Source organism: Phytophthora cinnamomi, assembly GCF_018691715.1.
Source record: "Phytophthora cinnamomi strain GKB4 chromosome Unknown Contig47, whole genome shotgun sequence".
In the NCBI taxonomy this organism is placed as follows: Eukaryota; Oomycota; class Peronosporomycetes; order Peronosporales; family Peronosporaceae; genus Phytophthora; species Phytophthora cinnamomi.
The window spans coordinates 1-18,240 of record NW_027150980.1 but is presented as its reverse complement, the minus strand read 5'-3'; the positions used below and the strand labels follow the sequence as shown (position 1 = coordinate 18,240).

The 18,240-nt window shown below is 57.0% G+C and overlaps 9 protein-coding genes across 10 annotated transcripts; 4 read left to right on the top strand and 5 right to left on the bottom strand.

Moving 5' to 3' along the window:
* Positions 1 to 627: 627 nt before the first annotated feature.
* On the top strand, positions 628 to 1,551 carry IUM83_15832 (zinc finger protein; the record flags this gene model as incomplete). Its single annotated transcript, XM_067940673.1, has 1 exon — positions 628 to 1,551. The coding sequence occupies one exon, from the start codon at positions 628 to 630 to the stop codon at positions 1,549 to 1,551; it is 924 nt and encodes a 307-aa protein (XP_067790345.1).
* Positions 1,552 to 2,113: 562 nt separating this feature from the next.
* On the bottom strand, positions 2,114 to 3,163 carry IUM83_15831 (2,4-dienoyl-CoA reductase, mitochondrial-like; the record flags this gene model as incomplete). Of its 2 annotated transcripts, none has more annotated exons than XM_067940671.1 (2): positions 2,114 to 2,476; positions 2,558 to 3,163. In XM_067940671.1, the coding sequence occupies 2 exons, from the start codon at positions 3,161 to 3,163 to the stop codon at positions 2,114 to 2,116; spliced, it is 969 nt and encodes a 322-aa protein (XP_067790341.1). The 2 variants fall into 2 exon arrangements, with proteins under 2 accessions (XP_067790341.1, XP_067790342.1); XM_067940672.1 differs by having other exon boundaries at positions 2,114 to 2,440.
* Positions 3,164 to 3,366: 203 nt separating this feature from the next.
* Positions 3,367 to 4,778, top strand: IUM83_15830 (Cytochrome Oxidase Biogenesis (Oxa1) Family; the record flags this gene model as incomplete). The annotated part of the gene is made up of 5 exons (XM_067940670.1): positions 3,367 to 3,586; positions 3,668 to 3,792; positions 3,879 to 3,946; positions 4,027 to 4,093; positions 4,170 to 4,778. The coding sequence occupies 5 exons, from the start codon at positions 3,367 to 3,369 to the stop codon at positions 4,776 to 4,778; spliced, it is 1,089 nt and encodes a 362-aa protein (XP_067790343.1).
* A 2,236-nt stretch (positions 4,779 to 7,014) lies between these two features.
* Positions 7,015 to 9,270, top strand: IUM83_15829 (putative alpha/beta hydrolase; the record flags this gene model as incomplete). Its single annotated transcript, XM_067940669.1, has 4 exons — positions 7,015 to 7,389; positions 7,466 to 7,664; positions 7,750 to 8,492; positions 9,172 to 9,270. The coding sequence occupies 4 exons, from the start codon at positions 7,015 to 7,017 to the stop codon at positions 9,268 to 9,270; spliced, it is 1,416 nt and encodes a 471-aa protein (XP_067790286.1).
* Positions 9,271 to 10,286: 1,016 nt separating this feature from the next.
* Positions 10,287 to 11,462, bottom strand: IUM83_15828 (IQ motif, EF-hand binding site; the record flags this gene model as incomplete). Its single annotated transcript, XM_067940668.1, has 1 exon — positions 10,287 to 11,462. One exon carries the CDS (start codon positions 11,460 to 11,462, stop codon positions 10,287 to 10,289), a length of 1,176 nt encoding a protein of 391 aa, XP_067790285.1.
* A 538-nt stretch (positions 11,463 to 12,000) lies between these two features.
* On the top strand, positions 12,001 to 13,419 carry IUM83_15827 (IMP-specific 5'-nucleotidase; the record flags this gene model as incomplete). The annotated part of the gene is made up of 1 exon (XM_067940667.1): positions 12,001 to 13,419. One exon carries the CDS (start codon positions 12,001 to 12,003, stop codon positions 13,417 to 13,419), a length of 1,419 nt encoding a protein of 472 aa, XP_067790283.1.
* Positions 13,420 to 13,457: 38 nt separating this feature from the next.
* On the bottom strand, positions 13,458 to 14,318 carry IUM83_15826 (putative RabGAP/TBC domain-containing protein; the record flags this gene model as incomplete). The annotated part of the gene is made up of 1 exon (XM_067940666.1): positions 13,458 to 14,318. One exon carries the CDS (start codon positions 14,316 to 14,318, stop codon positions 13,458 to 13,460), a length of 861 nt encoding a protein of 286 aa, XP_067790282.1.
* A 2,387-nt stretch (positions 14,319 to 16,705) lies between these two features.
* IUM83_15825 (pleiotropic drug resistance protein ABC superfamily) lies at positions 16,706 to 17,767 on the bottom strand (the record flags this gene model as incomplete). Its single annotated transcript, XM_067940665.1, has 2 exons — positions 16,706 to 16,988; positions 17,460 to 17,767. 2 exons carry the CDS (start codon positions 17,765 to 17,767, stop codon positions 16,706 to 16,708), a joined length of 591 nt encoding a protein of 196 aa, XP_067790216.1.
* Positions 17,768 to 17,962: 195 nt separating this feature from the next.
* Positions 17,963 to 18,240, bottom strand: IUM83_15824 (ATP-binding Cassette (ABC) Superfamily; the record flags this gene model as incomplete). Its single annotated transcript, XM_067940664.1, has 1 exon — positions 17,963 to 18,240. A coding segment is annotated over one exon (278 nt), but the record flags the coding sequence as incomplete, so codon positions are not given.

Genomic DNA, 18,240 nt, shown 5'->3' with positions numbered 1-18,240 from the left:
CAAGCATTTCAGCGATCCCGTAGAGCGGCAAGCTGCCTCGGCAAGCGTTAAATCCCAACAACGACGGGCAAATGCCTTTCGAATTGCCACGCCGCGCTACTCGTATTTCGTCTCACATCTGCCCCCTGTGGTCGGATTCGCAGCAAGCGAGGCGACCATCGACGGCTACTCCGACCTGATCGGGTCCCAACCAAACTATGCGTATACGCTACACTCTAGCATCCCGAGCACACTGGCTGCCGTTTGGCTGCGACAGCCAGGGGGGCTCACAAGCCTTCATCTTCAATGCAGCTGATCATTACCCAACTCGCACGTTCCAGCGAACTTCCGCCGCCGCATCATTTCCTCCGGCGTTACAGTCGCCGCCAAAGCCTCGGGAATATGTTGTCGTCGTCATGAGAGCCTTGATGTCCTCACCGCAAGGCCTGGAGGCACGCGGAAGCTGTCTCCCGTTAAGTCCGACGCGAATCATCTTCGATCTTTTGCATAGGGTACCACTTGCTGCTGGGACCGTACCCTCATCAGACCCGAACAGGCGGAGCGAAGAAGGCTCAAGCAAGCGAGTTGCTCTGCCGCCTCCACTCCCAGCTCCCAAGCTACCCAGCCAACCACCCGACCGACGGACCCATGGCGTTCCCGCAGAAGGCCAAGGCGGGCCTGTGCGCGCTGGTGGCGTGCTGCTTCCAGCCGGCGCACACGCCCGAGCCCACGGACGAGGCCCGGTACATCCTGCAGGAGAAGCCCAAGCGCCGCGCGCCCGCGGACGCCGAGAGCCCCGCGGACGCCATCCTGCCCAACTACCAGGACCCGCCGCGGTGGATCAAGGACGACCTGATCGAGGCCTGCGTGCTCTGCGGCGTCGAGTTCGACCTGCTCAAGCGCAAGCACCACTGCCGCGGCTGCGGACTCGTGTTCTGCGGCCGCTGCACGGCGCACTTCGACCGCGTGGTCAAGTTCGGCCTCGTGGAGCCCGTGCGGCTGTGCAACAACTGCGCCAGCACGGCGCAGACGGAGAACGTCTTCTACGAGAAGTTCCTGCCGCTGCTGGAGGCCGGCGACCTGTTCAGCAAGTACGGGCTGCTGCGCAAGCGCCACGTGCACCTCAAGTTCGTGCGCGCCAAGAACCTGCTGCAGTACCAGAAGTTCGACCCCGAGTCGCGGAGCTACGAGGGCGACATCAAGGCCATCCCGCTGGACGACATCACGGACGTGCGCGAGGTGGACGCGGGCCAGGACAACGCCGACGTGGGCATCGTCATTGCCGTGGGCCCGCAGGAGCACAGATTCGACGCCACCACGGCGCTCAAAAGGCAGCAGTGGGTCGAGGCCATCGCGGGCGCGCGTCACGTGCGCGGAGCCATGCTGGCTGCGAAGCGCGAGAAGCGCGCCAAGCAGGTCGAGCAGGAGAACGAGGAGATCCGCAAGATGTCGGAGAACTTGCAGAAGATGGAGGAGCGCCGCGCCACCTTCCAGGAAGACCGCATGCGTCGCCGCGCCGAGAAACGCGAGCAGCTGCGTGCCAAGTACCACCTCGCAACCGCAGCGTCGTAATCTATGAGCGGGGGATCGAGCGCCCAGTGACGTACAGCTTTCAAGCAGAGCTCGATCCGCCCCCTACTTCGTGTTTCATCATAATACCTAGGAGAACCTCATTGTCCGCCCAGCTACTGATGTGTATAATCAACACTACCTACCTGAAGCTTTCGAGTGTCGAGCCACCAGCTACGTAGGTCTTTTGCTTCCAGCAGTTTTTCAATCTGGGAAGCGGATGTTTGACATGTGCTCGCACCAGGGATGGTAATCTTTCTTATACTTATATTCAATTTTTTATATCTACTTTTATTGAAAAAGAAAATTGGCTTTTGAAACCCCCTATCGTAGGGAAAATTCCAGATTACGCCGGATTAATTAATTAAAGTATTTATAATACAAGCGCTCACTGTAATTTGAGAACCCCAAAATCTTCTTTATCTTCCTGAAGTTATAAGTTTTTGAACGACTTTCTCTGGTTCGCACTGGCAGGTATTTTTATGTGATGTTAGTGTTTCTTTAGCTTTCTGGGGGATAGCGAGAGTCTCGACACAACAGCGATCGAGCGATTGAACCCGCACACCTATTTCTTGCTCTTGGCGTTGGATTCACGGATGGTTGCTTCCAAGTGATCCCATTTCTCCTTCGATACGGTTCCGAACATGTTGAACTCGCCGGCATTCGAGACCGTCTCGCCACCGTCGAAGCGGATGATCTCGCCGTTGAGCCAGCTGGCGTAGTCGCTCGTCATGTACGAGGCCAGGTTGGCCAGCTCGTCCACCTCGCCGAAGCGCTTGAGTGGGTTGTTCTGCAGCATCACCTCCTCGAAGGCGCCCGAGGGATCCAGGCGATCGAACGCGCCCTTGGTCTTGATCGGACCGGGCGCGATGCCCACGAAGCGGATGCCGTACTTGCCCCACTCCACCGCCAGCGACTTGATCATGGCCTGCAGTCAGCAACATCAATAGTCTATGTCAGCGCGACAGTCAACGCCACCCCACAATTGCAGCCACTGCAGCCCACGTACGCTGACGCCAGCCTTGGCCGCCGCGGAGGGCACGACGTAGCCCGAGCCCGTCTCGGCGTAGGTGGTGGTGATGTTGAGGAAGACACCGCCCTTCTCGTGCTGGATCATGCGCTTGCCCGCGTCCAACGTCACGTTGGCCGTGCCCTTGAGCACGATGTCCACGATGGTGCCGAAGCCCTTGGCGTTGAGGCGCTCGAAGGGCGAGATGAAGTTGCCGGCCGCGTTGTTGACCACGACCGTGGGCAAGCCCGCTTTCTCGTCCAGCTCGTCCAGCGCCAGCTTGACCTGCTCGGCGTCGCGCACGTCGCCCGTGAGCGGGATCACGGCGTTGCCGGTGAGCTCCTGTATCTCCTTGGCCGCCACCTCCACCACGCCGCGCTTGCGGCTCATGATGGCGACCGTGGCGCCCAGGTCCGACAGCTTGGTGGCGATGCCCTTGCCCAGCCCCGTGCCGCCGCCCGTGACCAGCGCCACCTTGCCGTCGAAGGTGCCGCGCGGCAGCATGGTGCTCAGCACGGGCGCCGTGCGCGGCTTGGCGGTGCTCTGGGCGCGCGACAGCAGCGACGCTCGCAGCAGCGAGGGGGGCGCGAAGGACTTGGGCAGCATGACGACGGATTGGGGAATGGCAGTTGAAGCTGAGCCCTGTTCACGTCAACGTCGCATCTAGAACTCGCCGAGAAAACCGGTACGCATGGTATTCTACCGGTACTATATCGGAAGCGATTGGTAGAAATAGCGCCTGCGTTTTGACCAATGGAATGAGAGATGAGCGACGACAGCAAAGCAATGAGCACTTGACGCCGAACGCAATGAGCGGCCAGCTGCGAGCGCTTGGGGCGCTGCGTCGCGGCGCGCTGGGGCTGCGCCGCATGCCGCTTTCTCGCAGCCAGCACCCTCTGCAACTGGGCAGCATGCAGGCCGCTTTTCCGGTGCTGGGGGCGCCGCTGTCGCTCGACAACCGCCGCTTTTCCACGTCCGACGCGGCGCCGCCGACGCTGGAGCTGACGATGGCCGACGGACAGCTCACGGGTGCGTCTTCGATACGTTAAATATGCACGCAGTGATTGCAATCAGTATTGACACTGTTGTGTGTGTGTGTGTGGATTACAGACGTGGCAGCTGCGGTTACCGGCAGCGGTACGGGCAGCGAGCCGTGGCTCATCGTGCAGGGCGTGCAGTCGGTTCTGGAGGCGGTGCACACAACCACGGGGCTGCCCTGGTGGGCGACACTCATGGTAGGAGAGTAGTGGACAATTGCAATGAAGTGGGGGTATGCTGAAGGCCCTCGTGCTTGTGCTGACGTGCTGCTGCTACTCTACAGCTTTCGGGTGTGACGCTGCGTGCCGCCATCTTCCCGTTTTACGTGTTCCAGATCCAGTCGATGCAGAGGTGCAGCATTTGGTGCTTGTAGGAAGTAGGGTGGGTATGCAGGTTTTCTGATAGGTTTGCGTCGATTGGTGGTTCTTTAGGTTGGTTCAGGCCAGACCGGACTTCACTAAGCTGTACTCCGCCTACAAGTACGCGCGGACATTCATGGTACGCTGAAGCCTGGGGAAATTTTTCGTGGTAATTGGGGTGCATAGGTCTGACTTGAGATGACGTTGTGGTGCAGCCTGGCTCGGACCATAAGGGGCACCTTGACGCTATCCTACTCGGAAGGCAAGGCGTCAAGGCTGTGATGAAGAAGCACAACACGCGCCCTGTGCAGACGGTCATGGGCACTGTTGCTTACATCCCCATCTTCATTCTCATGGCGTACAGTGCACGCGACATGGTGCGCTCCGGGAACTTTGCAGGATTTGAGTCTGGCGGGCTGCTCTTCTGGAAAAACCTGATGGAGACAGATAGCACGTATATCCTACCGATCCTTGCCGCGGCATCGACGTATGGCAACCTGGAAGTCTCCATCCGGACGAAGAGTTCTTTCTGGACACAAGTTCTCCAAGTGGGGCAATACGGCACTATTTTCGCTGTCCCATTCCTGGCCAATTTACCACAGGGGGTGTTCTTCTACTGGCTGGGGGCGTCGTGGTCATCGATGGCGCAGACTATTGCTATGAACAACAATGACTTCCGCCGACGTATTGGACTCAAGCCTCGGATCTCGCAAACGGACTCACCTGCCACAGCTGCAGCTGAGATGCTAGGAAAGAACGTTCCAGACGCCACCGGAGGAGCAACTATGGTCGAAACGGCGGCGACCACGTCGAAGCAGCAGTAGGGCTGGCAATGAGCTGACCACCATAGCAGCTTAGTATAGCTGTGTTGTAATGAAAAGTAGAAATTTCGTCTCATATCGTGGCTTCATGCATCTACTGGGCTGGTGTCGCCAACCTGGTGCCGAGAACTGATGCGTCCGTGCTCCTCAAAAACAGCACCAATCTGGACACTAGACAATTACATGGACAGTATTCGCTCAGACCTCCGTCAGTGCTGTCACCCGAGGAATGCACACACTGAAATCACTTACAGTATCTCTCAACAAAAAACAAAAGTGCACTTCAGAAGAAAAAACATAGCGCCGAAGCTGTCAGCTCGGACTCAACACTGTAGTCGTCAATTCACGGGTTGTCCATGCATCGGGCAGTACAAGTTGTTGCGTCAGCACCGAAAGGGGCAGCCGTATCTTCTTGTTCCGACATCTTGCCGCAGGCGACTAAATAACGTTGCAATAATTTGTTCGCACATTCATACAGCGGGTCGAAAAAGTCAAGGCCCACCCAGACATAGATTAATTTGCAAGCCAATGACTCAGCGTTTCGACCTACAGAATTGTTTCCAACAACACTAGCGATGCAATGCACACATGGGGTGAAAGATACTCATGTGGTCATCCATATAAGCGAAGCAGGATCCCGAGAAACCAAGAAATGACGATGATTTCGTGCAGTATCTGAGGGCATTCATCACTATTTGCACATCGTTCGAGCATAGGAGCTACTTACAGACAACGGTCAGTTCTAAATGAGCCCGGGGAGCTCATCAAAGCGAGCTGGCAAGTGGATGGTAGTTGGTGACGTTCGCGGAAATCTTTACGCAGATGTGTCTCCCGATTACACGTGTCATTCTCAGAGACCCTCGTTCACTGACAAATAAAGGTATGGCTCCTGCTAGACCTGCGCCACACCTGATTATGCTTCTGTTCGGCCTCATTGCAGCAGTGGCTTCACTAAGTAACGTCTTAGCTTGGCTTGTTCTAGCCCCGTACTGTTCTCGGTTTTCCCATAATGCCCTCGAGCTCACACGAGATTCATACTAAGGCGCACTGCTTGTCACCTCGATTCATCAACAAGGAGGGTGCATGTACACCCCAAGTGTGGCTGAATTGAGTGCTAACGCGGGTTAGCTCGTTGCAGCTTCCAGTAAGTAGAGGAGCTCTCAACGCTTGAATTCCTGGGAGATCCCCGCGGGGAGCCCAGAGTCTCTCCGGACCCTCCAGGTACGTGCGAGAGCGCAACACGAACGCGAATGCTTACAGTAACGGATAGCTCAGCGTGTCGTTGTGGTCCAACCGAAATTCGTCATTTTCCATTCTGCTCCGCAGAAGAACAAACCCATGACTTCCAGCACGACACTAACGTCTCAATTGCGCCGACAATACAGCGCTGTATCGTCCTGCTCTCCCCCGCAAGAATGGAGGCGTAGAGAAGCGCATGGAGGGCGCTCTACAAACCCAGAAGATCAAGACTGTGCATTCGCGAGACCTCGGGTGCGGCTGCTCTACAGCGACGAAGATCAACGCTCGCGCTACTGCGCGAACGTGCAGCACCTGCTAGACACTGTACTTCAGGGAGCGGATACCAACTCCAGCAACAGCCAAATAGCACGCAAGTCCCTCCGCTACCGCAGACTCATCGGCCGTCTGGGCGACGTCGATCCGAGCGACCCCGCGTTCGACGTCTCCGCGTTCTTCGGCGTGGAATGGCGCAAAGCGACCCCGCAGAGAGCAGCAGCTCTGTGAACCCGTGTGTGTTGTGCTATCGAATAAACGTGCAGTCCAGCCTCTTGTCTGCGTTCCGTTTAGTTGCCTTTGAATCGAAGGCTTTGATCGCACGCCAGCTCCAAGCTACCGGTCAAGTGGTTTGCTCTCCACGTCCACGACAGGCGCAGGGTGCGCGTCCAGCCCCCCACTGGCCAGTAACGCGCCTACTCGTCGAGTGGCACTCGCGTTCACGTGGTCCCCTGCAACACTCGATTGTCCTCTTCTGTCCCCCGATGACCACTACCATAACATGTAGCCATGTTTACCACTTTGCAGTGACCAGAAGCACAACCTGGGAGCAATCCGTCACACGTCGCAGGAGATGGATTTTCGTTTTCAGCCAATCGCCGCGCCTGTATTACTGCCTTGGCCTATGAGAAAATGGCTTCACCGCCGCCATCATCAAACTCAGGGGCTCAACTACGCACTCCGGGTGCTGGGGCATTCCTCGATTCCCCTCGCAGCTCAGAGCACGATGCGCTCGCCGCGCCGCGACGCCCACCAAGACGCCGAGCAGCTGCAGCGCGCCACGCACCTGGTGGTGCTACAGCACGGGCTGCTGGGCAGCAAGCACGACTTCGCGCGCTTCGTGGACATCTTCCGCGCGCAGTTCCGCGCCGACGAGCTGTACCTCCACGCGGGCGAGAGCAACGCCACGAGCTTCTTCCAGACCTACGACGGCGTGGACCAGGGCGGCGAGCGTCTGGCGGACGAGGTGCAGCAGCTGGCCGCCAGGATGCCCAAGCTGCAGAAGCTCTCGATGATCGGCCACTCGCTCGGCGGACTGTACAACCGCTACTGCATCGGGCTGCTACTGGCGCGCGGCTTCTTCGACAGCGTAGAGCCTGTGGTAGGGCACCATACTACCTGCGTGCGGCGGAGGTAGTGCGTACAGCTTCACTAACTGAGTTTTTGGTGTGGTGCAGAACTTCGTGACGCTGGCGACGCCGCACCTCGGAATCCGACGGCCGCGGCGCGGCGCGACCAACGTTGTGTTCAATGCGCTGATGCCCAAGATCTTCAGCAGGACGGGGGCTCAGTTGACTCTGATTGACGAGGCGAGTGAGGAGACGCAGGCGCTAAGCAATACCTCCAGGGTGTTCATGGACAAGGACTTCCATCCAGGTACGGCTAGCTAGCTGCCAATCTCCTGTTGGTACCTGTAGTAATTGGCTGAGGATATAGAGCTGACTGTGGTGATGTCATGCAGCTTGGTCGGATGTGAAGGGGCCGCTGCTTGTCAGCCTTCCGGGCGCGGGGAAGACGCACCACGACCAGGAAGCGTTCGAGCTGTATGATTGCGCCCTCAGCGATCAGAAGCTGCAGATATTCGCGATCAAGGAGGACGGCATTGCAGACAAGCTAAAGTTCGAGGTTGATCTCTCGTGCGCGGAGGTGAAGGTGTTGCTTCCGAATGGAAAGAAGACTGGCGACGACGCCAGCTACTACTCCAGCTTCATTGGGTGGGGGCAAGACGGGGACGATGAGAAGACCGACGAGTTTGGTGACTTCGATATCCAGATACGGTGGACTGTCGAGTCTTCTGGCACAGCGCTAATTGATACGAATCTCTGCGTGCTTCGTATCCCGGAGGAAGACATCAATCGTGACTGGCGATGGCTCGTGGCGCTCAGTAACACCAGCTTCGGCGTGCGTTGCGTCACGTCGGGCGAGATTGCCAAGAAAAAAAAGCATGGAGACTCCAGCACCCCACCTCTGCTCAGCTGCTTGACGCGGGGACAGTTCATGCAGGCGCTTCAAATGTTCAAGGTGCGTACCCTTTACTCGAGCATCTTCTTCGACGTGCAGGTGCCGTACACGTGTGCAGCCGTACGCGCATTCAATCCTTACCGCTTGAGCGGGAGGGAGTTCCTGATGTCACCGATATACACCCACATCGCGTTTGACTCGCTGAAGAGCGCCCGCAAGTTGCGAGACACGATCCCCCTCAAGGTGAAACGTCTCGCCCTCAAATACATGACGCCGAACCACGCAGCTGCAGCCTCGCCTTCAAATGATGAAGGGCAGTTGAACAGTGGCCAAGATATTGAAAGCAGCGGCATCAGTAACGCCAGCAGCACCCCAACCAGCAGTAGAAGCACTCGTCGTCACGCGTCCGATCCCGGGAGAAAGTCTTCGTCACATTCCAGCGACAGTGGCAGACGCCGCCATCACTTTCGCCATCGCGGAAAAACCGTCGGCAGTGCCCCGTCAAAGCATTCTGTTGGCACTCGACCAGAGCCCTTCGTGGAAGGCGATGTGATTTTAGACCAACTGCCTTACGCCTTCACTGCGGACGTCGAACAAGATGAGCTGCGTGGCATGCTGCTCTCTGTGCAGAGCGTTGGTTGGCGCCGTATTGACGTCCTGTTTGGGGGGCATCTTTTCGCATGAGCACATTATTGCCAAGCGAGCAAACCCAGACAAACCATTGGAATCGGGCATCGACGTTGTCCACCACGTCATGGATACGTTCCTGCTTTAATAATCAACAGAACGAGACAATTGACCGAACTAATAGATTTAATTTTACAAAGGAAGGGGCTAGAGACCACTATGCTAGTTGTTCGCCAATCCACTCGACTTGTCCAAACAGCAGCTCGGTCGATTCGTCGTACTGCACATTCTTCAGTCGGAAGCGCCGAGCTCGTTGCGTTTCGAGAATCAACGATTCGCGCTCTCCAGCTTCATCGTCGAACCCAGTGAAGTGGACATCAGTGACAAGAAGTAGGTCGCCGACGGGGTAGCTGCCGGGACTTCTCTTCTTCTGCCTCAAGACCTCAGTCATGGACATGTACCCGATGATCGCTGCAGGAGCCATCTCTTGGGCCGACCGACTAACCATTTCAGCAAATGACGTCAAGTTTAGCAACCGGAGGTCGTGCACTTCGAGTTTGGCGACCAACTGCCGGATATTTTGCCACCTCGAACATCAACGGAATGGTATCTGGTAAACGAGTAGCGCTACTGTTTGCGATCAATCCAAAGTCACTGATGTAGGCCTGCGGTGTATGAGTTGGTGGTGGGGTTGAAGCTATCAAGTCGAACGCGTGAAGCACAGTGAGAGGGCCGGCCACAAACGCCACCAGGGCCAGCGGAAGGGACCACAACAGGAATTGCTTATCGCTCAGCATCACGGCGACAACGGTAGGTTGATTTTGACCAGCGAATTGAGGAAGTGGCGCTTCCGGGTATCAAAGTCACAACGAATCTCAGCGCCAAGACAGCACAGACTGCGGATTATCATTATTGTCGTCGTCGCGCAATGAGCTGCTATAAGGTTCCTAAACATAAGCCGGTTCCAATTCTGACCGAGGACGAAGCAACGATATCCAGCGACGATACTTGTCTGGTCATAGTTGCAGGCAAACAGCATTGCAAGTACATACTAAAAGTCGTATTTGTTCCGCCATGTCACATATGCTACTGTGACGTGGTCACGATACTTGGGAGCTGGAACTCCCACTAAGCCAACGTGTACTTATCAGCTTAGATGCAAAATGCAAACTGAACTACCTTAGCTAGTTTGTGAGCGCTCTCTCCTGCCGTCGCGGCAGTCCAGGGAGAGCTAGTTGCTGGATACAGAATACTCCAGCAATCCCACGTGAATCCTTGCACGCGTTATCTGTTCCCGTAATGATGTCTGCAGCGATCTGTTTCGCTATGGTTGATCAACGATCACACCACTAACAGTGCTGCGGGTTGGATATGCTTACTGCGAATGAGATTTGCATGCCCTCATCACAGCTACTTTTTCCCTTTCTTCTTGCCTCCTTTCTTCCCTGCCTTCTTCTCGGACTCGGCCGCCTTACGCTTTTCCTCCTTCTTCGCCATATGGGCGCGGTAGGCGACCTGGATGATTCGTGCAGCCGTGTTCTGCGCCTTTAGCTCTTCCTTGCGTAGCGCCTCGAGTTCTTGCAACCGCTGACGTTCCTCTTCCTTCTGCTTGATGGTGGTCATCTCTTCTTGCCACCTCTTTTGGAAGTTCTCTAGCCTCAGAGCGTTCGCAGCCTTACGTTCTTGCAGCTCCTGTAGCTGCGCTTGTTTAGCTTGTGTGTCCTGCTGATACTTGGCATTCCATTCCGCCAGTTCGGTTTGGAGTTGTTCGTGACGGTCTTTGAGGAAGTGCACGGTCTCGTCGTGAACTTTTGTTTCTGTAGAGCACTTCCCCTGCAGATCCTTGATGCGGTCGTGCTGCTCCTCCATCAGCTGGTGGTACATTCGAGCCGTGCTGCTGCGCTTCGCCTTGGCCTCATTCCGCGCGTAGCGGATATCGATTTGTGTTTTGGACTTGACGGCGAGGATCTGCTCCTTGAGACGGAGAATGGTGGCCTTGTGCTCAGCCACCTCCTTCTGGTGCTCCAGCTTCTCGCGTGCTAGCTCTGCTCCGAGTCTTTTTACTTCGTCTACAGCTTCTCGTTCCTTTTTGAGGATCTCGTGGGCTTTTTCCTGCGTGCTCTTGCCGTCCGCCACGAACGTCAGCAGCGTCTCAAAAGTGCCGTGCTTCTTCATCTCCGTCAGCGTGTGGCCCAGCAACTCGAGCAAACCTTCGCGCTCCTGCTGAATCTTGAGGAGGTTGCCCGCAAAGTTGGGGTTCTCCTTGAGGTTGCGACACAAGCTCTTGGTGGACTCGCGGAGCAGGCGACTGACCTCCTGGATCTCGCGCTGGTTCTCCTTGAACTTGGACTTGTTGGCCAGCCCCTTGAGCACCGCGCGCTGCGCGATGAGCTTTTCGTACTTGCCCTCGAGCTGGCGCTGCTCCTGGATGATGCGGGAGATCTCCTCGCCCACGACCTGGGACAGCTCCTCGCGGTGCTGCAGGATGTCGGGCGTGATGCTGCCCAGGAAGCTCATCTTCTCCAGCGACTCCTCCAGCACGCCGCAGGCGCGCAGGCTCTCGGTAGGGGTCAGCTTGAACGCCATGCTGCTGCTGCTGCTGCGGCAGCGATGAGTGCGTCCGCGCAGCCAGCTTTAGTAGGCGTCGCTTCGCTTCACGACCGGCGCCATCGCCTCAAAATAGTGCCGCGAGCCAAGTCCGGCGCAGCGCTCTATGCTCGAAAGTTCGTGGCGAAAATCCACGGCGACAACAGCACGCTGCAACGCTGCAACGTTGCAGGCGTTGCCGGCGGTCGTTGACGCGATCAGGCAAGAAGCAGAGAGCCGAGAAGCAAAAACATCAAGCGGCAGCAATTCGCCCCAGCACACTTGCAGTGCAATACCAGTTATCGGAGACTTTGTCATTCGTGTAGCTCGTGATCAAGTGACGTTGCCTGGTGACGTTGCGAGCCCATCTCCTGATCCCCGCTTCAGTGGCTCATACAAACACCACGTTAGATAGTGACCTTGACGGTGCTCAGAGACCGGTCTCCATTCGCATTCAGCTGATGAAAAGGCTCATTTCCGAATTCAGCCGCCAAAGACAAAGAGAGCACGTGACCCGAAGCCAGACCCGGAAGTGCCGATGCTGAAGGAGCAGGACCCGATGATCGAGCTGCTGCGCGAGTGGATCATGTCGCCAGTCGACGACGGCGCGGAGCTGCGCGTGTCGGTGCTGGAGGTCTTCCGCTTCACGAGCGAGCTCATCGCCGAGCACGTCGAGAGCCCCGAGCACAGCCGCCTGCGCAAGTTCCTGCCGCGGCTGCGCAAGCTGTTCCTGCCGCTGGACCTCACGCGCGCCGCGCTCGAGTACGACGCGCGCACGCACTTCCTGGCGCGCAAGCGCGTGCCGCCCACCTTCAAGGAGGTGCGCCACGTGCTGAACCTGGCCACCACCAACGCCATCGCTGGCAAGCTCAAGCTCGTGACCTTCGACGCCGACGACACCATCTACGAGGACGGCGGCAGCATCAGCAAGAGCTCCCGCATGGTGCAGATCATCGTGCAGCTGCTGCGGCGCGGCGTCGTCGTGTCCCTCGTGACCGCGGCTGGGTACCCGGGCAACCCCGGGCGGTACGAGCAGCGCCTGCGCGGCATCCTGGACGCGCTGGAGGAGCTCACGAAGGAGGAGCGCGCGCGCTTCCTCGTCATGGGCGGCGAGTGCAACTACCTGTTCGAGACGCACACGGACAAGGCCTCGGGCGCCGTCGGGCTGCGCGAGATCGACGGCGCCGTCTGGAAGGACGGACGCGGCGAGCGCTGGCCCGAGCACGAGGTCACGGCGCTGCTGGACGCGGCCGAGAAGGTGCTGGAGGAGACCGTCAAGGTGCTGCACCTGTCGGCCAAGATCCTGCGCAAGGAGCGGGCCATCGGCATCATCAACACGTCGGACAAGCGCATCCTGTACGAGAACCTGGAGGAGATCAGCCTGACGCTGCAGCACGAGCTGCGCCACTTCAGCGTGCCGTTCTGCGCGTTCAACGGCGGGAATGACGTGTGGGTGGACATCGGACACAAGGCGCTGGGCATCCAGGCGCTGCAGAAGTACGTCTTCCGATTCCTGCCCAAGGAGCTGCGCGACAGCGAGGAGCTGCGCAACATCCAGGGCCAGGAGTGCCTCCACGTGGGCGACCGCTTCACTAGAACAGGCAACGACACGCGATCGCGAGACGCGGCGACGACGATCTGGATCTCGAACCCGCAGGAGACTGTCCACATCATGACGACTTTGCTGCAGACGATCGACCTCGTGCGGGAGCAGAAGAAGGGGCGTAGAGAGGAGAGGGAGAAGGAGAAGAAGGAGAAGAAGAGAAGAAGGCGTTGGCTGCTGCTAGCGACGATGGCAGCGACATCACGGCTGACACGTCAGACACGAACGCTTCTAGCGACGGCGAGAGTAGCGGCAGCAGTGACGAGCGCGAGACGACGGTCAAGCTGCAATCCAGGCCGCCACATCGGCGACGCTGGCCGAGTAAAAATCACGGTTGTTGCTGTATTGTGCTAATAACTTTAAACATGCAATTCCTGTAGAAGTTCGTGGGCTCAGATACTGATGTCGACGTCGCCTGGCAGCTTCGACAACTTCTTAGTACTTGCAGATTTTGACGTTTGCTGGCTCTGGTCAATGCCAAGTTCTTGGGCTGCTTGCTGCCGTAAAGAAGAAACCTGAGCTGCTAGTAGCAGGTGCTCTTCAAACGCCACCTCCATCAGCAACGGTGCGTCATGCAGACGCTGGTCTCGAGCTCGTAGAAAGCGGAAGAGTTGCGTATAGTCCACATTTTCCGCCAGCAACTCGTGTTGTGAGATACGTAGCAGCGCAATCGCGACTGCAAACACAACTGAAGATCCTTCGTAGAAGAGCACGTCCAGGAACCGGAACGTAGTCTCGCTTGGGAAGACGGCGCAGCAAAGCGGCAGCAACCATTGCGTTACGAGTACAAGTCCCATCGGTGGTGTGTGCAGCTGCTGGAAGTGTCGGTACAATTTCGGGAGCCTCTTCCGCATCAGTTTTTCCAGCACAGTACCATCCACCTGCAGCCCGGTCATTCCCTGCGTGTAATACGACGGGAAGAAGTCTTCGCAGAGTACGTGTAGGATCCAGAATACACGTTCCTCCTCTTCAATTGGCAGTTCTGAGGTGTTTTCCAGTGTGTTGGTCTTAGAATCAGAAGTTCGGTTGTGAAAAAGACACAGCAGACGTCCGACGACAAAAGTCATGGACTGACAGTAGCCCAGATCGTCGTTGTGCAGCGCGTATGCGAGTAATACGCGCTGAAGCGACTTCTGGCCTGCATCCGATGTGAGCCAACACTTGTCGTTGCCAGCAAACGTGCGTTTCAAGTCCACTTGGATTTGCTTTTTGGCGACGGCGAATCGCGAGTTCTTAGCTGCGGAATGCACCATATCTGTCGGATCCTCGAGTCGACGAGTCAGACTCAGGAAGTAGTCTCGTGGAAATTGGTGGTGAATACCAGTGGCCCCGCTCATCCGTAAATACAATTCGGGTCGACGAGACATTGGAATGCCCCGCCATACCAATCCCCGAATTTCACGTCTCTGGCTTGTGTCGAAGGAACACTGTTCAGGTCCGAAGAAATCATCGCAGGTTTTGTCACCTAGAGCACATGCATTTTTAACGTAGCATACTGGAAGTGCTGCGCTCGCATTGCCAGCGTGAATTCTGCATCGGAGGTTTCGCCATCGTGACTCTTGTTGACGCTCCAGAGCCTCGATCAAAAGTTGATAATACGGATAGGACCTTGTAGCTCCAGAGGGGCTTTGCGGGGCACCATTCGCCATTGCTAAGTTGTGTATCGGGGTCAAAAACTGCAAACCCCAAACGATCAATAAGCGTAGAAGGATGCGAGAACTGAGACAAGCTTGAGCACGATGAAGTCGAAGATGTCGATGCTGTGGAGCATGACGAGTGGGGAGGTGACCCATTTTCCTCTCCTTTTCCAGGTGATAGCGCTTGTGGTGTACTGAGCAACTCCTCCGCGGTAGATCCCCACGCGTTAGGCACAGTCGGATGTGGTAGCTCTGAAATGCCGTTCGGGAGAAACAGTGTACGAAGTAAAACCAATCCGCCATCCGCTTGTGAATCACTCATGTTAACCAGTGGCAGCCACTGCATTTTTGCGGGCATCCCTTGCACCAGATCCAGCAGCGGCAATGAAAGTCGGCCGACACAACATGAATCAAATTGCCCTTGAGTCTCATGGTGTACTGCGATAGTCACTTGGGTGTGTAAGAGACACTCTGGCGTGCGAAAGACGCTGCTGAGTGCAAAACGAGGGTGACGCCACACTTGCACACTGCCGGATAGCACTAGATCTTGTTGTAGCGATGCTAGCGGAGACCGCACGCAATAAATTAGCCTGTTGCTACTGCGGGGATCCCCATTACATTCCACATCAGGAGTTGAGGGTGTTTCGATGGTCACCACACCATAATAACGTCCCTGAGAAGCTTTCTGAGACTTACAGTTTGGACTCATCGGGGGTGCGAAAAGACTCGATGTGCTCGCACGCGGCAAATTCCGAGCTTCTATCAACTCAAAATGCAAGTCTCCAATAAAGGAGTGGGCAATGGCCTCCATCGGCGGATCCACTTTAATTGCTCCGAAGAATCGCTGGAGACTTGATATACTACGAGGTCGCCCTCCATCACTCGTCGTAAAGACACCAGATAGATTCGGCAACGAGTATCCGCTGAACCCATTTCGATTGCGTGCTCGCATCCGAACGAGATATTCCGTGTCCTTTTTCAGTCCACATAACCAATGCTCACGCGCATCAGGCTGCAATAACACGCCGAGCGGTTCCCAATGCAATAAATACGTAGCTGACAGGGCGCAGAAGACACGGCTGGTGATGGCTCTTGGGCTCGCTGGAGATGCTGGAGGCATTAACATCAGCATCGTGAGGAAACCGCTAGCATGTGATAAGCTAGCGGGCTTTTACACACCTCAAATGAAAATACATGGGCTTCAGAGTCTCCCAAAGTCTTGTGTCTGTGCTCGCTGGTTCCATATCCCAACCCACCCCCAATGATGTCGTGTCAGCACCTAAACAGCGCAAACCCGAAGGAACACTGGGAACTTTGGTCACCTCAGTAAGAAAATGCTGAATGGAAGCTGGCCGAGCTGCTGCAAGCTCTACTGCTGACTTCCCCTCGCTGGTTCTAGCTGTTAGATTTAGTTGATGTCTAGTTGGGGCTTCCAGCACAAGCCATTCACAGACTTCCAGAGACGCGCCCATCGCCGCGTAATGCAGAACAGAATAGCCATTGGCATCCATCGCGCCCAACGTCAGCCCACCACGTCGCGGGTTTTCCTCACCAAGCAGCCATTTTAGTATATCCAACCGTCCATTGTACGCCGCGTAGTGGAGGATGCTACGTCCACTGAAGGATGTGATCCCCAGCGACACCATGTATCGAGATACCAGAGGTCTGGGGCTTCGGCACATTCCTTTTCGCGGTCGGCAGAGTAGTTAATCCTGCACACCACTGAATCACCTCTAAATTACCGTGAATGGCAGCGAGATGCAGCACATGCGAACCGTTCGCGTCCACTGCTGTGATTCCTGTCGGGTCGTGCTCAAACAGCAGCTTCATCAGCCCCAGCGCTGTCGTGCTCGTCGACGCCGCAGCGTTGTGGAACGGTGTTCTTCCATCTCTACACCGCGCCGAGGCGTTTGCACCATGGAACAGCAGACACTTGGCTACCTGGACGTTACCACACCGACAAGCCTGATGCAGCAGCGTCCTCCTCCCATCCACACATCGAACTACATCAACTCCCCATCATTGGTAGGGTCTTCATCCCTGAGTTTCCGCTCGCAGGGACGAGAGAGCCCGCGCGCCTCCAGCAGCTCGAAGAAGGCTTGGCCCTTGCTGAGCGAGGCGTAGATCTCCCGCGTCTCCGCTCCTCTGGGCGAAACCGGCGGCGAGTAGGCGCGACGAGCCTTGAGTTCCGCCAGGCGAATGGGGTCCGGCGTGAAGGCGGAAGATGGAGAGCTCCGCTGGCGGCGGGAGCTGCGACGAGGCAGTGCGGTGCTGCGAATCGCATCCCTGGAACAGTCATGTCGTCGCGACGTCAGCGCAAAGTGCACTGGAATCTGAAGTTGCAGTCAAGGATCTGCGCCGAAAAGATGGGTACGAACAAACCACACGCACTACACTCTACTCCCTACACACGCACCGTGTGGGCGCTGGTCGCTCCGCTATGCGGCGGACTCTTCATCGCGAGAGGCACAAGATCGGACTGCTAGCGAGCAGCGGCCTGCAGCCAAAGAGTCGCGGAATGATTCTTATTCATTCACATAACGGAGACCTACGAAGGGACGACGGTTTCTGATTGGAGAAAAAATATGATATATGAAAGGCAACTTCAAGTGTACATACATCCGTCTAGCGCTGCTGGTGGTTGACGAAGCGCATGGCCAGCGCAGTGAGCACGCGAAAGACCAGCAGGATGGCCACGAACACGCCCACGTACTCCCCGATGCGCCCGTGCTCGACCCGAAGACCTTGTCCACGTACAGCTTCACTGGGACGTCGCCCACACTCGCAGGCGCGTTCTGCAGGAGTCGGCAGCCCAGCGGGTAGCTCGACAGGTCGAGCGAGCTGCTCCAGGCCGCGCCGGCGCTAGCAAGCGAAATCTCGTCGAGTTGCGCGTCGGAGCAGTCGCCGAACACGATGGCCACCAACACGGAGAAGCTGTAGCGGTGCGGGCAGATGTCGTAGATCCACTTGTACCCCGCCGGGATCTGCAGCGCCGGAGGGTTGAAGCCCGTGAGCATGAGCCCGAACGCGTTGATCAAGACGCCGAGGATGGTCGCGAGCTCCATGGTCGGCGCCGCAAACATAGTGAGCTGCGCGAGGTACGCCTCGAACAGGATCAGCAGCGCGAGGTTGACCCAGTAGAGCACGGCCGCCGCGAAGCCCCGAGACCCACCATGGGGTAGTACACGGCCGTGAATAGCAGCGCGCCGACCAGCACGTACGGGACCTCCACGAGACTGAAGCTCAGGAAGAACCACACGCTACGTCTGCGCTGCGCGCTCGCGGTAGAAGACCGAGCGCTCCTCGTACACCAACGGCAGTCCGCTCATGAACGACACCAGCGCGATGAACATCGTGGATAGGTAGACCATTCCGAGTCCGCTGTTGATGCTTTGGTACGTCTCGTACTCAGCGCCCAAGTACACGAAGCCGAAGATGAACCCCAGCAGCAGCGAGATGCCGAGGCCGGGTTGTACGACGGCGTGCGCGCAAGTACGTAGTTCGCTGGCTGCAGCGCAGCTGCATCGCCGTTGCTCGC